Genomic DNA, 20,865 nt, shown 5'->3' on the forward strand with positions numbered 1-20,865 from the left:
GTGTCAATAAAAAATACTTTATTTAAAAAAAAAACACACACACTTGGTATACTGTCATGGACAAATAGGATTTTCAATGGGTAGTGGATGTGTCACCCCTAACTTTCACCAACATTCTCCCGTTCTCGGTTTAAAAATGTTAGCTAACGTATATGTACTGTATAACTTACTGTGGAACAGTCTACACACACAGCACAGTAAGGGGTAACCAGTTCTAAACAATTCATTATAGTGAATCATTCTGGTCTACTGGGATTATCTATCATCTACACAAAGATATACAGCAGACCGAAATACACTGATGGATAAAATCTAATGTCACGTATAATACAAACTGGTTGATTTCATTTAGATAGCAATTTGTAACAAGTGAAAATGAATCTCCAGCATAACATATCTGAAAATGAAGAAATCTGATACCATAAAATACTCAGTGACTTTGGGGGTAATTCAGAGTTGATCGCATCAGCAAATTTTTTAGCAGTTGGGCAAAACCATGTGCACTGCAGGTGTGACAGATATAACATTTGCAGAGAGAGTTATATTTGGGTCGGTTATTTTGTTTCTGTGCAGGGTAAATACTGGCTGCTTTATTTTTACACTGCAATTTAGATTTCAGTTTGAACACACCACACCCAGATATAACTCTCTCTGCACGTTATATCTGTGCCCCCCCCCCCCAGTACTGCACATGGTTTTGCCCTACTGCTAACATATCTGCTGCTGCGATCAACTCTGAATTAGGCCCTTTAATCAAACAAATACGAAAGTTGTTACTGTGTGCTAAATAAACAGAATGGGACATGTTTTACCTACATAGTGTCCCCTCTAATCCTTTTCATTCCTTAACTTTAGAAAAAGGTACATCTTTCAGTACATCCAATCACATATACATTATCCAGCCACTAGCACTGCCTGGTCACAGGAGGGAGTACAGTATAATCATTTTATGTGGCCACCATAAATGGTCTCTGTAGACTGAAAGATATCGCAGAACATTATAACATGCTCTTTGGACTTCTCCTGTCAGCCAATCTCTCAGCCAGTGTGCTGGGGATATAAAAGTGACTAGAAGGTGTTGAGTGTCGGGTGCAATCTTCATAACAAGGAAAGTATACTGCCCACTGTATTATACTAGGGGATAACGGATAACATTCTACATCTCTACTACAAAGGGATCAAAATAACAGGAATAATGCTAGGACAATTAGTGTAATTCCTATACCAGCACTGGTGAACTTAAAATACTTTTTGCATAGAAAGTGATCCAGAAATATAAAGTAAGCGCAAATAGTGGTTCTTAGGGCAGTGGTTTCCCAAGGTCAAAACTCGATTTACTCCTCCACCTCAATAGCTTAATGAAATTAAGGCTTGCATTGAAAATTTTGTCATGCTGAAAGACCATCTTGTAGAAGGTGTCAATGGGCAGGTCACCATTAGGATCAGCATACTTTAATGTTGTCATCGGGGTGTAGAGGGTGTTTGTCTGGTGACGGAATGGTGGGTTCTCGGACAATATAATCTTTAGCGTGTGCTGTAAATAAAATAAAATAAATAACCACAGTTACACATGTTATCGTGCATAAACCAGTCTGCTTTTCTAGCAGGAGACACCCACTTCCACTAGCAGCTCAAGTCTCCCTGTATCAACATGTTATTAATTACTTCATAACTATGTACAGGGGCGCCAGAACGTGTTGTGGTTGGGGGGGCATATATAAAAAATAAAAATTGGCGCTCCCCCCCCCCCCCCCCCCCCCGATTATCCACCCCCACCCCACCCCATGCGGGGAGCACTTACCCCCTAGATCACCGCGGAGAATCTGACTTCAAAACTCCGGCGCCACAGCGTGCTGCCCAGTGTCCTCCTGTCCTAGCCGTCTCTCACAGACACATTACTGGTAGGAGGCGTGGCCATGCTGAGCCTGCTGGGACATCCCCTCCTCCTCCTTAGAGTGTTGCCTCTGTGAAGAGCCGGCTGGACAAGACAATGCGGCGCCAGAGTTTTGAAGTCACAGTCTCCGCGGTGATCTGGGGGGTAAGCGGTCACCCTCCCCACGCCTGCGCCTCTGTCATGTTTGGGGGGGAGGCATGCTGCCCCCTTGCCCCCCCCCACCCCCCATTCCGGCGCCTATGACTATGTACATTTTCATTATTAGATAGTTAAAATGACAAGTCTGTAGAACAACATAGCAATGGCAGCCTGCACAGGGGGCACATGCAAGCAACATTTAGCATACAGAATTACAATAATGAGGGGTCTATTCATGAAGCAGTAAAAAGAGTGGAGACGTGAGCCTGTGGCAACCAATCAGCTGCTCGGTACACCTGTATAATATGGAAATGATAAATGTTACTTCAATGCTGATTGGTTGCCATGGGCAACTTCTCCACTGGCTTACTTCTCTACATTTTCCACTGCTTCATGAATAGACCACTGAGTCAGCTAATTGAACATCGATTGTAGGGAAAGACCCAAATAACAAGGCAAGTAATGGATCACAGCACAGTGCAGCACAATCCAGTGCTATATGAAAAAGGGGAACAAGAGGAAAGTGTGATAACTTTAGGGGTCTATTCAGGATGCTGCTTTACACATTAAAAATGTGGAAAGGGGTATTTCTGCGTTTTTAATACAACCCCGCTATTCAGCAAAGGCTTAACGGAGAAGTTAACACAGTTATCTTCTCCATTTATACCCATCTCGCTGAATATCGCACAGTAGGTTACTCCACTAATCTCTACTGTGGTTTAACGTTTTATGCTATTCAAGCAAGCATAAAAACGTTATACTTCCTGAAAAATATTTACTTTATATAATGCCATAAAATGGCGTTATATAAAATAAATCCTTAATTTTTGACCAAAAATCCCAGCAGAAAGGGATTTTAAACATATTGTTTACACCAGGGCATTCTTGTAAAACTCTTAGTGGGTGACAATGCACTTTATTTGCAACTGTATACTCCCTAGTCAATGCCAGTTTGTATAATGTCACATGGGCATAGGGAACAATGGGGGTAATTCCAAGATGATCGCAGCAGGAATTTTGTTAGCAGTTGGGCAAAACCATGTGCACTGCAGGGGAGGCAGATATAACATGTGCAGAAAGAGTTAGATTTGGGTGGGTTATTTTATTTCTGTGCAGGTTAAATACTGTCTGCTTTATTTTTACACTGCAAATTAGATTGCAGATTGAACACACCCCACCCAAATCTAACTATCTGCACATGTTAAATCTGCCTCCCCTGCAGTGCACATGGTTTTGCCCAATTGCTAACAAAATTCCTGCTGCGATCAACTTGGAATTACCCCCAGTATAATAATACTTAGGGCAGGGTGAATGTGCATAAATAACCCCTGTACTATAGGCATGATCCTATATGTAAGTGGTTCCCAAACATGTTTGAATCACGGCAAACTAGAGTATCAGTATTTTATTCAGAGCACCCCTAGGTCAAAAGTTTCTTAATGAGAAATTTATAAAAAAATATTACATCAAAAAAATTGTGTTTGTCATCCTGAATTCAGTTATGTTGTGAGACAGAATTTGCTTATGTTTGCATTTTTATGATTGGCAGCAACAAGCACTAGTTTTGCGCCTATTACATTTACCATAAATAACTTGAAATGGTCATGGGACCACCAATCCAAGGAACCCTTGCAAGTGCCACAAAGCACCCCAGGGTGCCACTGCACACTGTTTGGGATCCACTGCAATATCTCCAAACCAGTTTGATAGAGCTGGGCAGGATAAACATCTACACTTGTTACCTCTGCCACATCTTCTGCTGTCTGGCCAAGGCTTTGGAAGATCGATTTATAGTTTTTAAGATAGACATTGGTGAACATTTCAGCAGTTTCCTTATCTGCAGCAGAAAGGTCCATTTTCATTCCATCTTCAAAAACCTTCTTTTCAAACTCTGTGATGACTGGACCAGGTTCAATGAGGCTTAACCTGTAATACAATAATAGACACAGTTATGTCTACACCTTATTTCCATGCAAAAGACTCTCGACTGCGCACTCCTGATTAGAGATGTGTGGTTTGGTTCTCTAGAAATCCGAATCCACAAGAATTTTGTGGAGTCAGACCACAACTCAGTCCCAGTTTGGATCTTCGCGTGGTCTGGAATTCGGATTTTAAATCTGAATTTCAGGTTTTGGATTGCAAAAATGACATTATTTTTAGCTGTTTTTTTTTTTATTTTTATCACTGATTTTTTAAAATTGATTTTTAAACCAAACTGAATCCGTTTTTTTTTTTTTGTAAAAACCAAAACACGAGGGTGAAATTATAACCAAAATCAAAAAGTTCACATACATCTCTACTCCTGATGATTTTTATTTTTTTGGGGGGTCATTGCTTTGAGAAAAAAATAAATAAATCATTAACACGTTTCACTCTTCGTGTTGTTACAGGACCATCCTAGTATCACAGTGTTTTTTTAGCCTAGTCTAAATTTGTACCCAGGGGTGCCATGATGGGGTCTGAGGTACTTGGGCCCAGGACACTCCAGGAACCCAGGAGTGCAGGGGGGATGAAATCACACCAACTATGATTCTGTATCATTGCCTACCACAATACAGTAACCATGGCCTTCTATGCGGACACAGTAGGAATATTTGGCCTTATTCAGGTTTGTTAGCGAACCAAAAAAGCATAATAATGGGAAGCAGTTAAAATACCACTAGTCGGGATCCTGGCGGTCACAATGCCGCCGCCAGAATCCAGACTAGCGGTGAGAACCCGCTGCCGGAATACCAGCGCCACACGCTATTCTCCCTCTGTGGGTGTCCACGACACCCATAGATGTAGAATATAACCTGTGGCGAGCCACTGTGCCTGCAGCTTGTCGAGCTGTCGAGCGCAGCGAACCTGCAAGGGGCTTTCTAGTGCTCACCATGCTGCCGGCATACTGGTGGCCGGGATGCTGCTGTCGGTAACCCACACTAGTGGGCAAAACCATGTTGCACTGCAAGTGGGGGAGATGTAACATGTGCAGAGAGAATTAGATTTGGGTGGGGTTTGTTCAAACCGAAATCTAAATTGAAATGTAAAAAATAAAGCAGCCAGTATTTACCATGCACAGAAACACTATAACTCACTCAAATCTAAATCTCTCTGCACATGTTACATCTTCCCCACCTGCAGTGCAACATGGTTTTACCCATTAGTGTGCTTATCTGGTTTGCCAGCAAACCTGAATAATCCCCATTGTCTGCAATGGGGTATAGCTGCACCCCTTCCAGTGGCCACTTAATTTTTACGGGCTGAAGGCCAAAGGAGCTGAGGAAGTTTCCAAGGGAGGAGGTATAGATTGAGAAGAGAAGAAGACTAATAACAGACCCTTCGGGGACACCAACAGGTAGAGAAAGAGAGGGGGAGGGGGAGACAATGATAGAGATGGAAAAGGAGAGTTTGATGAAGTAAGAGATGAGCCATGAAAGGACAGTCACAGAGGCCAATGTAGTGGAGTGTGGGGAGAAGGAAAGTGTTCAAGGCAAACTGAAACAATAACTGCACTAGAATGTAGGGGGGAAAAATTAGTAAATATGACCCTCATTCAGATGTGGACAGAGTAGCTGCTTATGTAGAAAAGTATTGATGTTTGGTACTTTGCGCATGCCTCAGAGGACTGAGATTTCCTGGATTCTAGGTAGGACTTGCGACGGGCAGCTTGCACAACCCTATGAGTCACGCAGCTGGCTGATGGTGCCGGGGAAGATAAGATACTGCGTCTGTGGACACAGTTTGGATCAGTAATGTATCAGGAGATGCAACTCCTCCTGCTGCATTACCATATTAGAGCTTCTATGTAAGCAGCAGTGATAATCCCTCCCACCACATCTGAATGGGGGCCAATGTGTTGAAGGCAGCAGACAGATAAAGGAGGATAAGGAGAGAGAAGTGGCCCTTGGATTTGACCGTGAGAAGGTCATATTTGACCTTGGTGAAGGCAGATCCTGTAGAGTGGAGGGGACAGAAGCCTGACTGAAGGGTCAAGAAGTGAATGGGTGGAAAGGAATGAATTCAGGCAATGAAGTTGATCTCTTTGTGTTACAGTTCTCAGGTCTATGATTGCCTCTATGTAATCCAGCACTCCTCCCCATTTGGACATTTGTTCTAATTAGCATATTATATACATAAGCCAGATTGCTAGCTACAGTATATTTTCCCTCCTCGTATGCCTAAATAAGCTCATGATAAACATATAATCATTAGTTTCAAACATTAATTCAAAATGTTGGCGTAGTTCATGAAGAGGTCACCATGAATTGGTATAATGACTGATATTAATAAGATAATGCCACAAACGCGTAAGTGGTTTTTCCACAATCCTGATAGCTGAAGGACGTCACACTTACTGCAGTTTGAATTTCAGAGCCTGTATTGCAAGACTTTCACAGAATCCTTCAACAGCAAACTTGGAGGCTGCATATATGTCATTAAACAGAATACCTGTAAGAAGAACAGGTGAGTGTGTTTAGAAACCAGCCTATCAAGTAATTTGAGATATCAGTGAAAGTGTTATTCTATTTAATTCTAAAGTGCTTGCTGCATTTGCATGCGCACACACACACACACACACAATAATACAGTTGTGCTTTGCGTGCTCTTCGACAATGATGTGAGAATATGTGTTCCTGTAGCCACACCACATTTAGACAACTTTTACCCATTTTACACCGCCACAATAATGGCTTGTGGAAGCAGTGGATGCACCCTAACAAAATGGGTCTATCTGCTGCCAGGATTGCATCCAGATGCGGCCACAGTTTACAGCCCCGATCGGCCTCTGCTGACAGCCACTGTTCAATAGACCTACAAGGCTGCAGTTCCCAACTTCTGCTGTAAGCAGCAAGCCGTAAGACTTAAAACACAAAGCACCCAACAGGATTTGCACACTCTCCTCGGTCACAGATGGAACACTGTCTGGTGAGCTTCTGGGGATGAGGATTTGTTGATATAAAATCTAAAAGTGCTCCTATTATATATCCACAGCTGTGAGACAGTATACAGTGGTGCTTAAAAGATTATGAACCTTTCAGAATTTTCTATATTTCTGCTGAAATTTGGACTAAAACTACCTCACAAGTCCTAAAAGTAGATAAAAAGAAACAAACAAATGAGTCAGGTCTATTGGTAAGCTCTGGTGGTGTGCTAGCCACCACCATCTTGTCACTGGCCTCCTGTTTGGCTTGTATTCCCAACTTACCGATGGCTAATTCTGTGCAGCAAATCCTTCAAGCAATTCTTGCCTCTACGCAGAGGCTCCTTACGAAGCTCGGAGATTTGGTAGCTGTAACTTTGAATTCTGTCACTGCAGTCTGCGCTCATGACGTGCTGTTGCAGCCTCTGGATTTCTCCTTCCCAAGGCATGCGATTCCAACTGATATGGATGTTGCCTTAGTCCGTGGGTGCCAAGACTCCATTTTGAAGATCCGTTCTACACCTTTGCTGTCGGTGGTGACATTTACAGATCCTTTATTGCCATGCCTCAGGTACTTTTCTGTCCGTTCCCGCAATGGCGGGAGGTTCCTGGACTTATCCTTTACGTACTTTATGCCCCGATGTGTTTACCCTTGGATAACCGGAGACGAGACTGATACTGTAATATTGCACGCGATGGAGGCCTGGCCGGATTAATTCTCATCTTTGTTACCAATATTTTTGTTTTATTATTTGTATATTTTTATTACCTGCATTTATGATATGGTCGAATATTCTCCTATCTATGCTATGTATACGTTTATATACTGTTTGGTATGCTATATGGGAGGAACGCTATATCCTTTTGTGGGAGAGCCAGACTTAGCCTAGCTTAAGGTCATTAGTTTATTGCTCCTGTTAGTTTCGTGTTCTATTATCCTTCTGGAATGGGTGGGGGGTTGCTAGTTAGAGTAGTTAAGGGGAATGGGGGGGATTTGATAGTTAGTGTAGTTAGGGTAGGGGATGGGGGGTTTTAGGGATCCAAGTATACCTAAGTTGGGGGTAGGCTATACAGGGTGGGGGGTTAATGGGGTGGTTTGTTTTTGTGGGTTTTGTTTTACTTTATGTGGCTGTTTGGCAGATGTTTTATATCCTATTGGATTATATTTATCAATGCTGTGTCTTTATGGTGACATGTGTATGGGACTAGGTACTCCCCTCTTTATTCTGTGGATAGAATGTATGGGCTCACATGGCGCCTGTGGGCCTCTGCGCAATATGGTATGGGGAGACAATCTGCATATCCTGACTCGTATGTCATGTGTCCTCTTGGTTTGTAATTTATGATGTATATTCTATATTCTGCCTCGTACACCTGCCCTTGCTACTGTATTTTCAGTTTGTTCTTTGTTTTTATTTTTGTACTTCTACAAAAATATAAACTCTCAATAAAAAGTTATTGAATTAAAAAAAAAAAAATTAGATGTTAAACTATTGGATGACAATCAGGTGTGAATGGACAACCCGTCTTTTTAAAAGAACAGGGATCTATCAAAGACTGATGTTCACGACACTTGTTTGTGGAAGTGTATCATGCCACGAACAAAGGAGATTTCTGAGGACCTTAGAAGAAGAATTGTTGATGCTCATCAGACTGGAAAAGGTTACAAAACCACCTGTAAAGAGTTTGGACTCCACCAATTAACAGACAGGCAGATTATGTGCAAATGGAGGAAATTCCAGACCATTATTACCCTCCCCAGGAGTGGTCGACCAACAAAAATCACGCCAAGAGCAAGGCTTCTAATAGTTTGCAAGGTCGCAAAGGAACCCATAGTAACCTCTAAGCAAATGAAGGCTTTTCTCACATTAGCTAATGTTAATGTTCATGAGTCCACTGCCAAGCCAGAAGGCTATTGGAACATTGTTTCGTGGACAGATGAGTCCAAAATAGAGCTTTTTGGATTAAATGAGAAGTGTTATGTTTGGAGAATGGAGAACACTGCCTTTCTGCATAAAAATGTCTTACCATCTGTGACTCATGGTGGTGGTACAGGTTGAGTATCCCTTATCCAAAATTTAAAATCCCACATTTTTGGGTCCCCTACTGAGATAATGACATATATATATATATATATATATATAAATATATAAATTATATATTATGTGTATATATAAATATATTATATAGATATATAGCATAATATATATAGATATATAGTATAATATAATATACATATATATGTGTCATTATCTCAGTAAGGGAACCAAAAATGTGTGATTTTGAATTTGAAGGGATACTCAACCTGTATCATGGTTAAGGCCTGTTTTACTGCATCTAGCTCAGGACGACTTGCCATCATTGAAGGGACAATGGGGGTCATTCCGACCTGTTAGCATGCTGCCGTTTTTCGCAGCGCAGCGATCAGGTCACTACTGCGCATGTGTCGTACGAGTACAAAAGCGGATCGTTGCTGAGTGATTTAACGACGAATCCATTCGCACAGTCAAACACAAGGAGATTGACAGGAAGAGGGCGTGTATGGGTGTCAACTGACCGTTTTCTGGGAGTAATAGGAAAAACACAGGCGTGACCAGGCGTTTGCAGGGCGGGTATCTGACGTCAATTCCGGAACCTCCGCCGCTGGAATCATCGCACAGGATAAGTAACTACAGGGCTGGTCTTGTTTTGCACAAAATGTTTTTGTACCGCGCGGCTGCACATGCGATCACACACTTGCAAAGCGAAAATACACTCCACCGTGGGCGGCAACAATGTGTTTGCACGGCTGCTAAAAGTAGCTAGCGAGTTATCAACTTAGAATGAGGGCCTTTGTACGGTGGAATGGGGTACAATTCCTCCAAGCTGATGTTCAGGACTAATCAGCAATTACCGGAAACATTTCCATGCAGTTATTGCTGCACAAGGGGGTCATATCAGTTACTAAAAGCAAAGGGTCATATACTTTTGACACTCACAGATATGTTATAGTGGATAATTTTCCTCAATAAGAAAATGAGCATGTCTAATTGTTTTGTGTCATTTCTTTGATTTAGTTCTCTTTATCTGCTTTTAGGGCTTGTGTGAAAATCTGAGGTAGATTTAGGCCACATTTTAGAAGAAATCTAGAAAATTCTGAAGGGGTCACAAACTTTCAAGCTCCACTGTGTATAACTTGATCCAGTACAAAGCTGCTTAACAATTACTAACATTTGGATACTAATGCTGTGTTATTTGGGCTGCTCAGAGCCGGTCCTAACCAATATGATGCCCTAGGCAAGATTTTGGCTGGTGCCCCCTAGCACCACCGCTGGTTCTGCCTCTGACCTTGCACCTCTTTCCCAGCACCATCACCCCTCACCCATAGCAGTCCTTGTACCCCCTATATTTTAAATAGGAACAGTTCGCACATTTGACGCACAGCCCAAAAAGGGGTATCTTCTTGCTGGGAAGGGGCATGGCCACACAATAGTAACCCCAATTCCAATTATGCCACACAGTACTGCATCTTTATTCACATTTTATCTTGCGATAGTGTCCATAATGCATATTACATCCCACAGTAGTATCACTTTACCTTATAAACGTTACTCCTCACAGTAGAGCCCCTTATGCACATTACATCATACTGAATTGCTCCTTATTCACATTACTCCACACCTTATTGCTCTTTATTCACATTAGACGACACAGTAGTGCCCTTTCTATATGCAACGCCACATAGTAGAGCACCTTATACACATAATGCCACACATTAGTAATGCATTTATACACAATTCCACACAGTAATGCCCCTTACACATATGAGACACATTAATGTCCTTATAAACATAATGCACCTTACACATTATGACAACCTTTATTTGTGCCCTTTAACACATAATGTCGCACATTATTAATGTCCTTATACACATAATGACACACATAGTGCCCCCTACACATTTGCTGCACATTATTAGTGCCCCTATACACATAATGACACACATACAGTAGTACCCTGTTACACATATGCCGCACATTATTAATGCCCTTATACACATAATGACACACATAGTAGCCCTTTACACATATGTTGCACATTATTAATGCATTTTTACATGACACACATAATGCTCCTTACACATATTCCGAACACTACTGCACAACCAACCCACTCACATGCACACAGCACTCACACTTCCACTAACACTGTGACCTCTGCCTCTGCTTGGATACAGATGTGTCCTCACAAATCTTGCATCAATGCTAACGTCGGGCACCTTTTTTTTAATGAAAATACATCTTATTTGCATTGCTATGTGGCTAGGATGCACAAGCAGCTTCTGCTGATCAAACTGATATGCAGCATGCCTATATACCATGTGAGACTGTGGCTGTATCTGCATATGAAATGCTACATACAGAATATAGGCATGCCGCATATCATTTTAATCAGCAGAAGCTGATGATGCCCCTAGGCATATCAAATGCCCTAGGCAATTGCCTTGTTTTCCTATGCCTATGGCCGGCTCTGGGGCTGCTACTTGTTGCATGCTTAATTGGATCTGAAAAGAAGAGCTATACCAACAGTGCATAAGATTTTGGGGGTAATTCAGATCTGACCGCTGAGCTATGTTTTTTGCTGCCCTGCAATCAGATAGTTGCTGCCTACGGGGGGAGGGTTAAATCGCTGTGCAACTGTGCGATCGCTTGTGTTGTGCACTCTGCGCAGCCCAAGAATTACTAACCCAGTGTGATAGAATCCTGATGATCAGGCTGGAGCTGACGTCAGATACCCTCACTGAAAACGCTTTAGCCCGCCTGCATTTTTCCAGACACTCCCTAAAAATGGTCAGTTGCCACCCACAAACGGCCTCTTCCTGTCAGTCTCCTTGCGAACGCCCATGCGAATGGGTCATTCACACCATCCCGTCGCTGACACGCGATGCCCATTGTAGCCTTCCGACGCGCCGGCGCATTGCAGTGCATATGCACGCGCAGTTAGAAAATGATCGCCCATTGTGCGAAAATGCACAGCAGCGATCAGATCTGAATTAGGCCCTTTGTTTAATATATTTTTTCTTCCTGCTTATACAAATCATGTAGTGATGATGCATGGATATATATTTTTATACTTTTAAGTTTGTTGCCTTGCTTATGAGAAAAGCAACTATTAGTTTATATTGCATTATTTTGACAGTGTATTTTCTGTGGATTGATAGGTATTTTATTCAAAGATAGTAATAAATGTGAATATGAACACCCAAATGCTTATGGACAGCACTCCTATATGTTCTTGTCAGATTGTACTTTTGTGAGGGTCAGCTCCTCTTATCCGTGGAGAATAGATGCAGTCCATTTCAGAGGGCTTATATTCTTGTGAATAAGCACAGCAGTTAGCACACACCAACTAGCTCCGTCCTATTGTTGTTCTGTTTAATAAGGGAGAGACCACACTGCAGAAGGAAATTTTGAAATGAAAGATCTGTTGCCTAACCCTTATTATTTCTCTACTGGCGTTTGTTATAAAACCAAATTAACGGACAGAATGCAACTTTTTAAATGTATAATACAGGAGGTGAAGAGTATGTTGCATTGTGAAAGGAATGATAAAATAAACCCTGTAGTTACTGCCTTGGTAGGAAGATTGTTAAGTACTCCTCTTCTGACACCCCCGCTGACATACAGTAGGTAAAACTGGGGGGTGGTCCGGGGGAGCACCAGACTACCCAATAAGCTGGGTACACACGGGACGATCTAGCCAACTATTTATTATCGTTCCGTGTGTACAGGCTAGATCGTTCACTAGGCGCGGTCCCGCGGGTAAACGACAAAGTCATTGATAGACTGTGCAGCAAGGACAATTTTGGCTAGATCGTTCATGATCGTTCACTGTCTACATGGTGTGTATGAACGATGAACGATTTTGGCTAGATGATGTCATCTAGCCACTAAGAAAATATTTAAATTTGGAGCCAAAAACCATCTAGCCAACATCTTTGAAAGACTGAAAGATTTGGCTAGATCTTTCCATGTGTACACTCTAGATTGTTGAGTCAGGAGCAGGGAGCTGAAAGTGAAAGATTTTATCTTTCGGTCTTTCAGTTTTTCGGTCTATTTGTGTGTACCCAGCTTGAGCCTGAAACAACTATTTATAAATTTAATTAGTGTCCACCCGGTCAGGAATGCAATTACTGACCGTGAGGACGATAGCTGCGTTATAGCTCCACAGCTCCGCCTCCCCGTGTTAACAGTCAATATAATCATATTGTATGTGCGCGGCGTGATGTGATGACATTACGCCGCACTTGCGTGGCCCAAGCCCTCCAGGCCGCACTGTCTGTGATGAGTGAGGAGAAGCTGCTGTGCTGTCCTCCCTCCCATGCTGTCTGACTGCCTCTGTCCTGCGGGCTGCAGCCATACTACTCTGTCCGCCCAAGCCCACCTGGCTGTGCTGTCTCAACTCATCAGAAAAGCTGCTGTCCTCCGTCCACCCGCGCTGTCTGACTGTCTCTGGGCTCTGTCCTGCGGCCATTCCACGTTCCTGCACAGATTGCTGCCTTGCTGGGTATTATAATAATACTTGGGGGATCTGGAATAAAATGTCAGAGGGCACCTTAATGTGGGAGGTGAGAGGATGTGGCCCTGTGAATATAGGAAGTTGCCATGCCTCTGTGAAGCAGCACTGCACCACTGGGAGATGAATGGGCCATTTGTGGACCGTCACATTTCTGAGTGACGCGGGGTGGGAGATGATGTTTTGCAGAGAGAGACAGCGCATGCGGAGATAATGGTGTGCTGAGAGATGATGCAGGGGGAGATGATGGTGTGCTGTGAGATGATGCAGGGGGAGATGATGGTGTGCAGAGAGATGATGCAGGGGGAGATGATGGTGTGTTGAGTGACGATGCAGGGAGAGAGGATGGTGTGCTGAGAGATGACGCAGGGGGAGATGATGGTGTGCTGAGTGACAATGCAGGGAGAGAAGATGGTGTGCTGAGAGATGATGCAGGGGGAGATTATGCAAGGGGAGATGATGGTGTGCTGAGAGATGATGCAAGGGGAGATGATGGTGTGCTGAGAGATGATGCAGGGAGAGATGATGGTGTGCTGAAAGATGATGCAGGGGGAGATGATGGTGTGCTGAGAGATGATGCAGGGGGAGTTGATGGTGTGCTGAGAGATGATGCAGGGGGAGATGATGGTGTGCTGAGAGATGATGCAGAGGGAGATGATGGTGTGCTGAATGGCAATGCAGGGGGAGATGATGGTGTGCTGAGTGATGATGCAGGGGAAGATGATGGTGTGCTGAGTGACAATGCAGGGGGAGATGATGGTGTGCTGAGTGACAATGCAAGAGGAGATGATGGTGTGCTGAGTGACAATGCAAGAGGAGATGATGGTGTGCTGAGAGATGATGCAGGGGGAGATGATGGTGTGCTGAGTGATGATGCTGAGTGGGAGATAATGTTCAGAGAGAGACTACGCAGGGGGAGATGATGGTGTGCCGAGAGATGACACAGGGGGTAGGTAATGGTATGCTGAGAGATGACATGGGTAGGTGATTGTGTGCTGAGAGACATCGCAGGGGGATGTGATGGTGTGACTAAGAAACGACATGAGGGGGAGATAATGGTGTGCTGAGTGAGGATGCAGAGTGGGTGATGATGTTGTGCAGAGTGAGACTACGCAGGGGGAGGTGATGGCTGGTCACTAGGGACTGTCGCGGCTCATAACCAGCGGACCCGACGTTCACTCTGGGGAGCAGGGCCACCCATTAAACGTGCTGCAGAAAATACCTGACGCCTGCTCCCGATTCAGTCCTGGCTCCTTCAGTGGGCCCTTCTGCTCCCGGCTCCTTCTCTGCACTGACCTCCGCTGCAGCCTCCCCCCGCTGCCATCATTTATACACTCCACACTGCGGAGTGACAACATGTGGCAGCAGACACACTAGGTGAGTGCTGCTGCATATGGGTTGATACAGGGAGGGAGGCAGTGACAGGACTACTGTGTGGCACAGTGGCAGTGCTGCTTAATGTGCATGGGGTGTTGTTGCTGTGTGGGCAATATATGTCTGCCAGGCATTATTACTACTGTGTGGGCAATATATGTATGGGCACTACTTCTACTATGTGGCCAATATGTGTATGGGGCACTACTACTACTGTGTGGACAGTACGGTGCTGTGTAATGTGAATAAGGAGCAATACAGTGCTGTGTAATGTGTGTAAGGAGAGATACGGTGTGGTAAAATGTGAATAAGGAGCAATACTGTGAGGTGTAATATGTATAAGGAGAGATATGGTGCAGTGTAATGTGTATAAGGAGAGATATGGTGTGGTAAAATGTGAATAAGGAGCAATACGGTGAGGTGTAATATGTATAAGGAGAGATACAGTGCAGTGTAATGTGTATAAGGAGAGATACAGTGCAGTGTAATGTGTATAAGGAGAGATACGGTGCAGTGTAATGTATATGAGGAGATATACAGTGCGGTGTAATGTGACTAAGGGTCGATACGGTGCGGTGTACAATACTGTGAATACGGATCGATATGGTGCGGTGTAATGTGTATAATGGGTGTTACAGTGCAGTGTAATGTATATGAGGAGCTATACAGTGCGGTGTAATGTGACTAAGGGGCGATACGGTGCGGTGTACAGTACTGTGAATACGGATCGATATGGTGCAGTGTAATGTGTATAATGGGTGTTACGGTGTGGTGTAATGTGTATAAAGAGCAGTGCAGTGTAATGTGTATGAGGAGCTATATGGTGTGATGTAATGTGTATAATGGGCAATATGGTGCAGTGTACTGTGAATACGGATCGGTACAGTGCGGTTTAATGTGAATAAAGGGCAGTGCAGTGTAATGTGTATGGGGAGCTATACAGTGCGGTGTAATGTGACTAAGGGGTGATACGGTGCGGTGTACAGTACTGTGAATACGGATCGATATGGTGCAGTGTAATGTGTGTAATGGGTGTTACGGTGTGGTGTAATGTGTGTAAAGAGCAGTGCAGTGTAATGTGTATGAGGAGCTATACGGTGTGATGTAATGTGTATAATGGGCAATATGGTGCAGTGTACTGTGAATACGGATCGGTACAGTGCGGTTTAATGTGAATAAAGGGCAGTGCAGTGTAATGTGTATGGGGAGCTATACAGTGCGGTGTAATGTGAATAAGGGGCAATACGGTGCAGTGTACTGTGAATATGGATCGGTACGGTGCGAGAAATGTGTATAATGGCGATATGGTGCGGTGTAATGTGAATAAGGAGCGATACGGTGCGGTGTAATATGTATGGAGCAATACAGTGCAGTGTGATGTGTATAAGGAGCAATACGGTGCGGTGTAATGTGTATAAGGAGCGTCACTGTGCGGTGTGATATGGTGCAGTGTAATATGTATGGAGCAATACGGTGCGGTGTAACATGAATAAGGAGCGATATGGTGCTGTGTAATGTGAATAAGGAGCGATACGGTGCGGTGTAATGTATATGGAGCAATACAGTGCGGTGTAATATGTATGGAGCAATATGGTGCAGTGTAATCTGTATAAGGAGCGATACGGTGCAGTGTAATATTTATGGAGCAATATGGTGCAGTGTAATCTGTATAAGGAGTGATACGGTGCAGTGTAATGTGTATGGAGCGATACGGTGCAGTGTAATGTGAATAAGGAGTGATATGGTGCAATGTAATGTGTATGGAGCGATATGGTGCATTGCAATGTGAATAAGGAGCGTTGCTGTGCAGTGTAATATGTATGGAGCGATATGGTGTAGTGTAATGTGTATGTAGCGATACAGGGCGGTATAATGTGAATAAGGAGCAATATGTTGCAGTGTAATGTGTTTAAGGAGCAATACGGTGCAGTGTAATCTGTATAAGGGGGGTAATTCCAAGTTGATCGCAGCAGGATTTTTTTTAGCAGTTGGGCAAAACCATGTGCACTGCAGGGGAGGCAGATATAACATGTGCAGAGAGAGTAAGATTTGGGTGGGTTATTTTGGTTCTGTGCAGGGTACATACTGGCTGTTTTATTTTTACACTGCAATTTAGATTGCAGATTGAACACACCACACCCAAATCTAACTCTCTCTGCACATGTTATATCTGCCTCCCCTGCAGTGCACATGGTTTTGCCCAACTGCTAAAAAATTTCCTGCTGCGATCAACTTGGAATTACCCCCAAGGAGCGATACTGTGTAGTGTAATGTGAATAAGGAGAGATACGGCAGGGACCTGCAGTCAGGGGAGGCAGTGCCTCCCCTGTCATTACTGATTAAAATAATATAAAGAAGATACTTATGACACATATTCTGTGTCATAAGTATTTGCTTTATATTATCCTAATCATCCCAGTCCTGTGTAAAGTGTTTGGGAGGCACCGATCGTGGTGCCTCCCTGTCAGATAGGGAAAAGTATGGGAGCGGGGGGCGGGCGCGGGCGGGGCCTAGCAATGGGCATTAAAAGCCCATTGAAAAATCATGGGAAAGCGGCACCATTAGTGGTGCCGCTTTCACACAGGGACGTGCTTTCAACCTATGAAAGCACGTCCCCTGTCAGTCAGGCCACAGTGATTGGGCAGCGGATCCGTCACTGGATCCGCTGTCAATCACTGTTGTGGGCGCGGCGGAGGTGCGGGCGTCGGCATGGGTGCGGGCGGTGGGGGTGCGGCGGGGGTGCGGCGGTGCGGGCGGCGGGGGTGCGGGCGGCGTGGTTGCGGCGGTGCGGGCGGCGTGAGTGCGGGCGGCGGTGCAGAGTTTGAGCAGCGGAGCGGTAACCCATTTAAAAAATGGCACCTTAGCGTCATTTTTGAAATTGAAGATGGCTGCCGCGAGCCAATCACGGCTCGCCGCGTCATCGCTCCGCCCCCTCTGGCTGACTTATATAAGTCAGCGCGAGGGAGCGGCTGTCAGTCCGACGGCGGAGGAAGAGCGGAGAAGAGCTCCTGAAGGTTGAAGACGCCGGAAGTCCTGGATGGGCGGCGGCTATGCAAAATAGCTTAGCAGCCGCCGCCCAGCAGGTGAAGACGCTGGAAGCCCTGGGGAAGGCGGCGGCCATGCAAAAGAGCTTTAAGGCCGCCGCCTCCCAGGTGAAGACTTCAGAGGAAGACGCTGGAAGCCCTGGGGAGGTGGCGCCCCCCCAGGTGAAGACGCCTGCAGCCCTGGGGAAGCGGCAGCCATGCAAAAGAGCTTAAAGGCCGCCGCCCCCAGGTGAAGACCCTGTGCAATAAAACTTATTTTTTAAGACTGTGTGGTGTTTTTATTTTAATATTTTCTTTACAGGTGGGCAACAGGTGCCAGCAGGCCATTTATGTCCGGGCATGCTGGCACTTGTGGTTCTCCAAGTGCCAGCATGCTGGGGCAGGCTTGCTGGGACCTGTAGGCCACCTGTAAAGAACAATATTACTATTCTTTACAGGCGGACTACAGGTGCCAGCGGGCCCATTATGTCCGGGCATGCTGGCACTTGTGGTTCTCCAAGTGCCAGCATGCTGGGGCAGGCTTGCTGGAATCTGTAGGCTTGCTGGGATCTGTAGGCCACCTGTAAAGAACAATTTTAACAATGAACCCCGCACCCACCGCCACCAGAGGTGCGGGGCATAGCACCGGGCTATCAGCCCAGTGCTGGTTATTGCTCGGGAGGGGGACCCCATGTTTATTTTTTGGGGTCCCTACTTCCGAGGAATTCCAGCCCTGGGCTGACTAGCTCGGGGGGGTAGATTAATGCTATGGCAGAGGGACCCCATACCGAGTGTCTCCCCTGCTATGGCATTACCCCCCCCTGGATGGTTCTGCCTGGTGCTGGTTTTACAAATAATGGGGGGGCTAGGTTTTTTTTTTTTCCTCTATGGGGGGGGGGGGGGGGGGTGTTAGCTGCTTGTGCCTCCCCAGCCACTGACCTCACCGCACGCTACTGAGATACGGTGCAGTGAAATGTGAATAATGGACACTACTGTGTGACATAACTGAGAGGAGCTGGGTCAGAGGCGGAACTAGCGGCGGGGCTAGGGGGCAGCAGCCAGAATTTTGCCTAGGGCATCAATGGTTTTATTTTTCGCCCCTGTGGTGGCCAATGTGCTTTATTTTTTTGCAAAGTTTTTTGTCTATACATGCCTCTGAGTTTCACCGTGCATGCGTCCCGATGAAGTTTGTGCAGAGTTGTAATACAGATTCAGACGCATGCAGTAGTGTATTAAAAATGTGTGGGAATTCCTAGGTGGTTACAGGGGGTTGGCTAATAACACTTATACGTATCGTAGTCAGAGCCGGTTCTGGGGCTTTGCGTGCCCCGGGCGGCAATGGGGGCATGGCTTCGTGCAGGGGGCGTGGTCATTTACGCCCACTGTACAGACTGAAATGTGCCCACCGCTGCCGCTGGCCGCTGTGAAGCCCTTCGTGGAGAGGTCCTTTAATGGCGGTGCGTGATGACGTCATCGCGCACCGCACAGTAAAGGACCTCTCCACGAAGGGAAACTCTAGTTTCCTTTCACAGCGTCCAGGGGCAGCAGGGGGCACAGCAGCAGCGGATCTTGCCCTGGTGCGGCGCCCTCCGGAAGGCGGCGCCCCGGGCAAAAGTCCTGCTTGCCCGTGGCAAGATCCGCTACTAAACGTAGTGCAGGTGTGTTGCTGAACGTGGTTGCGTACAGAGTAGTGATGTGCACCGGACATTTTTCGGGTTTTGTGTTTTGGTTTTGGAATCGGTTCCGTGGCCATGTGTTTTGGATTCGGACGCGTTTTTGGCAAAACCTCCCTGAAATTTTTTTTGTCGGATTTGGGTGTGTTTTGGATTTGGGTGCTTTTTTACTCAAAAACAGCTTAAATCATAGAATTTGGGGGTCATTTTGATCCCATAGTATTATTAACCTCAATAACCATAATTTCCACTCATTTCCAGTCTATTCTGAACACCTCACACCTCACAATATTATTTTTAGTCCTAAAATTTGCACCGAGGTCGCTGAATGACTAAGCTAAGCGACCTAAGTGGCCGACACAAACACCTGGCCCATCTAGGAGTGGCACTGCAGTGTCAGACAGGATGGCACTTGAAAAAAATAGTCCCCAAACAGCACATGATGAAAAGAAAAAAAGAGGTGCACCAAGGTCGCTGTGTGACTAAGCTAAGCGACCCAAGTGGCCGACACAAACACCTGGCCCATCTAGGAGTGTCTGCAGTATCAGACAGGATGGCAGATTTAAGAAATAGTACCCAAACAGCACATGATGCAAAGAAAAAAAGAGGTGCAATGAGGTAGCTGTGTGGCTAAGCTAAGCGACACAAACACCAGGCCCATCTAGGAGTGTCACTGCAGTGTCAGACAGGATGGCAGATTTAAAAAATAGTCCCCAAACAGCACATGATGCAAAGAAAAAAAGAGGTGCACCAAGGTCACTAGATGGTTAAGCTAAGCGACCCAAGTGGCCGACACAAACACCTGGCCCATCTAGGAGTGTCTGCAGTATCAGACAGGATGGCAGATTTAAGAAATAGTCCCCAAACAGCACATGATGCAAAGAAAAAAAGAAGTGCAATGAGGTAGCTGTGTGGCTAAGCTAAGCGACCCAAGTGGCCGACACAAACACCTGGCCCATCTAGGAGTGGCACTGCAGTGTCAGACAGGATGGCAGATTTAAAAAATAGTCCCCAAGCAGCACATGCAGCACACATATGGGTAGTATACTTGACGACACAGAGGTAGAGCAATGGACTACTGTACCGTACTGCTATAAAATATATTATATACTGGTGGTCAGCAAACTGTGCAAAACTGAAATGCACCACAGGTATGGATGGATAGTATACTTGATGACACAGAGGTAGGTAGAGCAGTGGCCTACTGTACCGTACTGCTATATATTATATACTGGTGGTCAGCAAACTGTGCAAAACTGAAATGCACCACAGGTATGGATGGATAGTATACTTGACGACACAGA

The 20,865-nt window shown here is 45.1% G+C and overlaps 1 protein-coding gene across 1 annotated transcript in view; it reads right to left on the bottom strand.

Moving 5' to 3' along the window:
* Nucleotides 1–693: 693 nt before the first annotated feature.
* The window catches only part of LOC134956840 (retinol dehydrogenase 8-like), a 44,705-nt gene continuing 24,533 nt past the window's right edge, over nt 694–20,865 (bottom strand). Inside the window, exons 4-6 of the mRNA XM_063938749.1 lie at nt 6,370–6,463; nt 3,775–3,958; nt 694–1,534 (exon numbers count right to left, since the gene is read on the bottom strand). Coding sequence (XP_063794819.1) covers nt 1,301–1,534; nt 3,775–3,958; nt 6,370–6,463 — 512 coding nt within the window. The 3' untranslated portion in view covers nt 694–1,300. The remainder of the gene's footprint in view (nt 1,535–3,774; nt 3,959–6,369; nt 6,464–20,865) is intronic.

This window comes from Pseudophryne corroboree, chromosome 9 (assembly GCF_028390025.1).
Source record: "Pseudophryne corroboree isolate aPseCor3 chromosome 9, aPseCor3.hap2, whole genome shotgun sequence".
Taxonomy (NCBI): Eukaryota; Metazoa; Chordata; class Amphibia; order Anura; family Myobatrachidae; genus Pseudophryne; species Pseudophryne corroboree.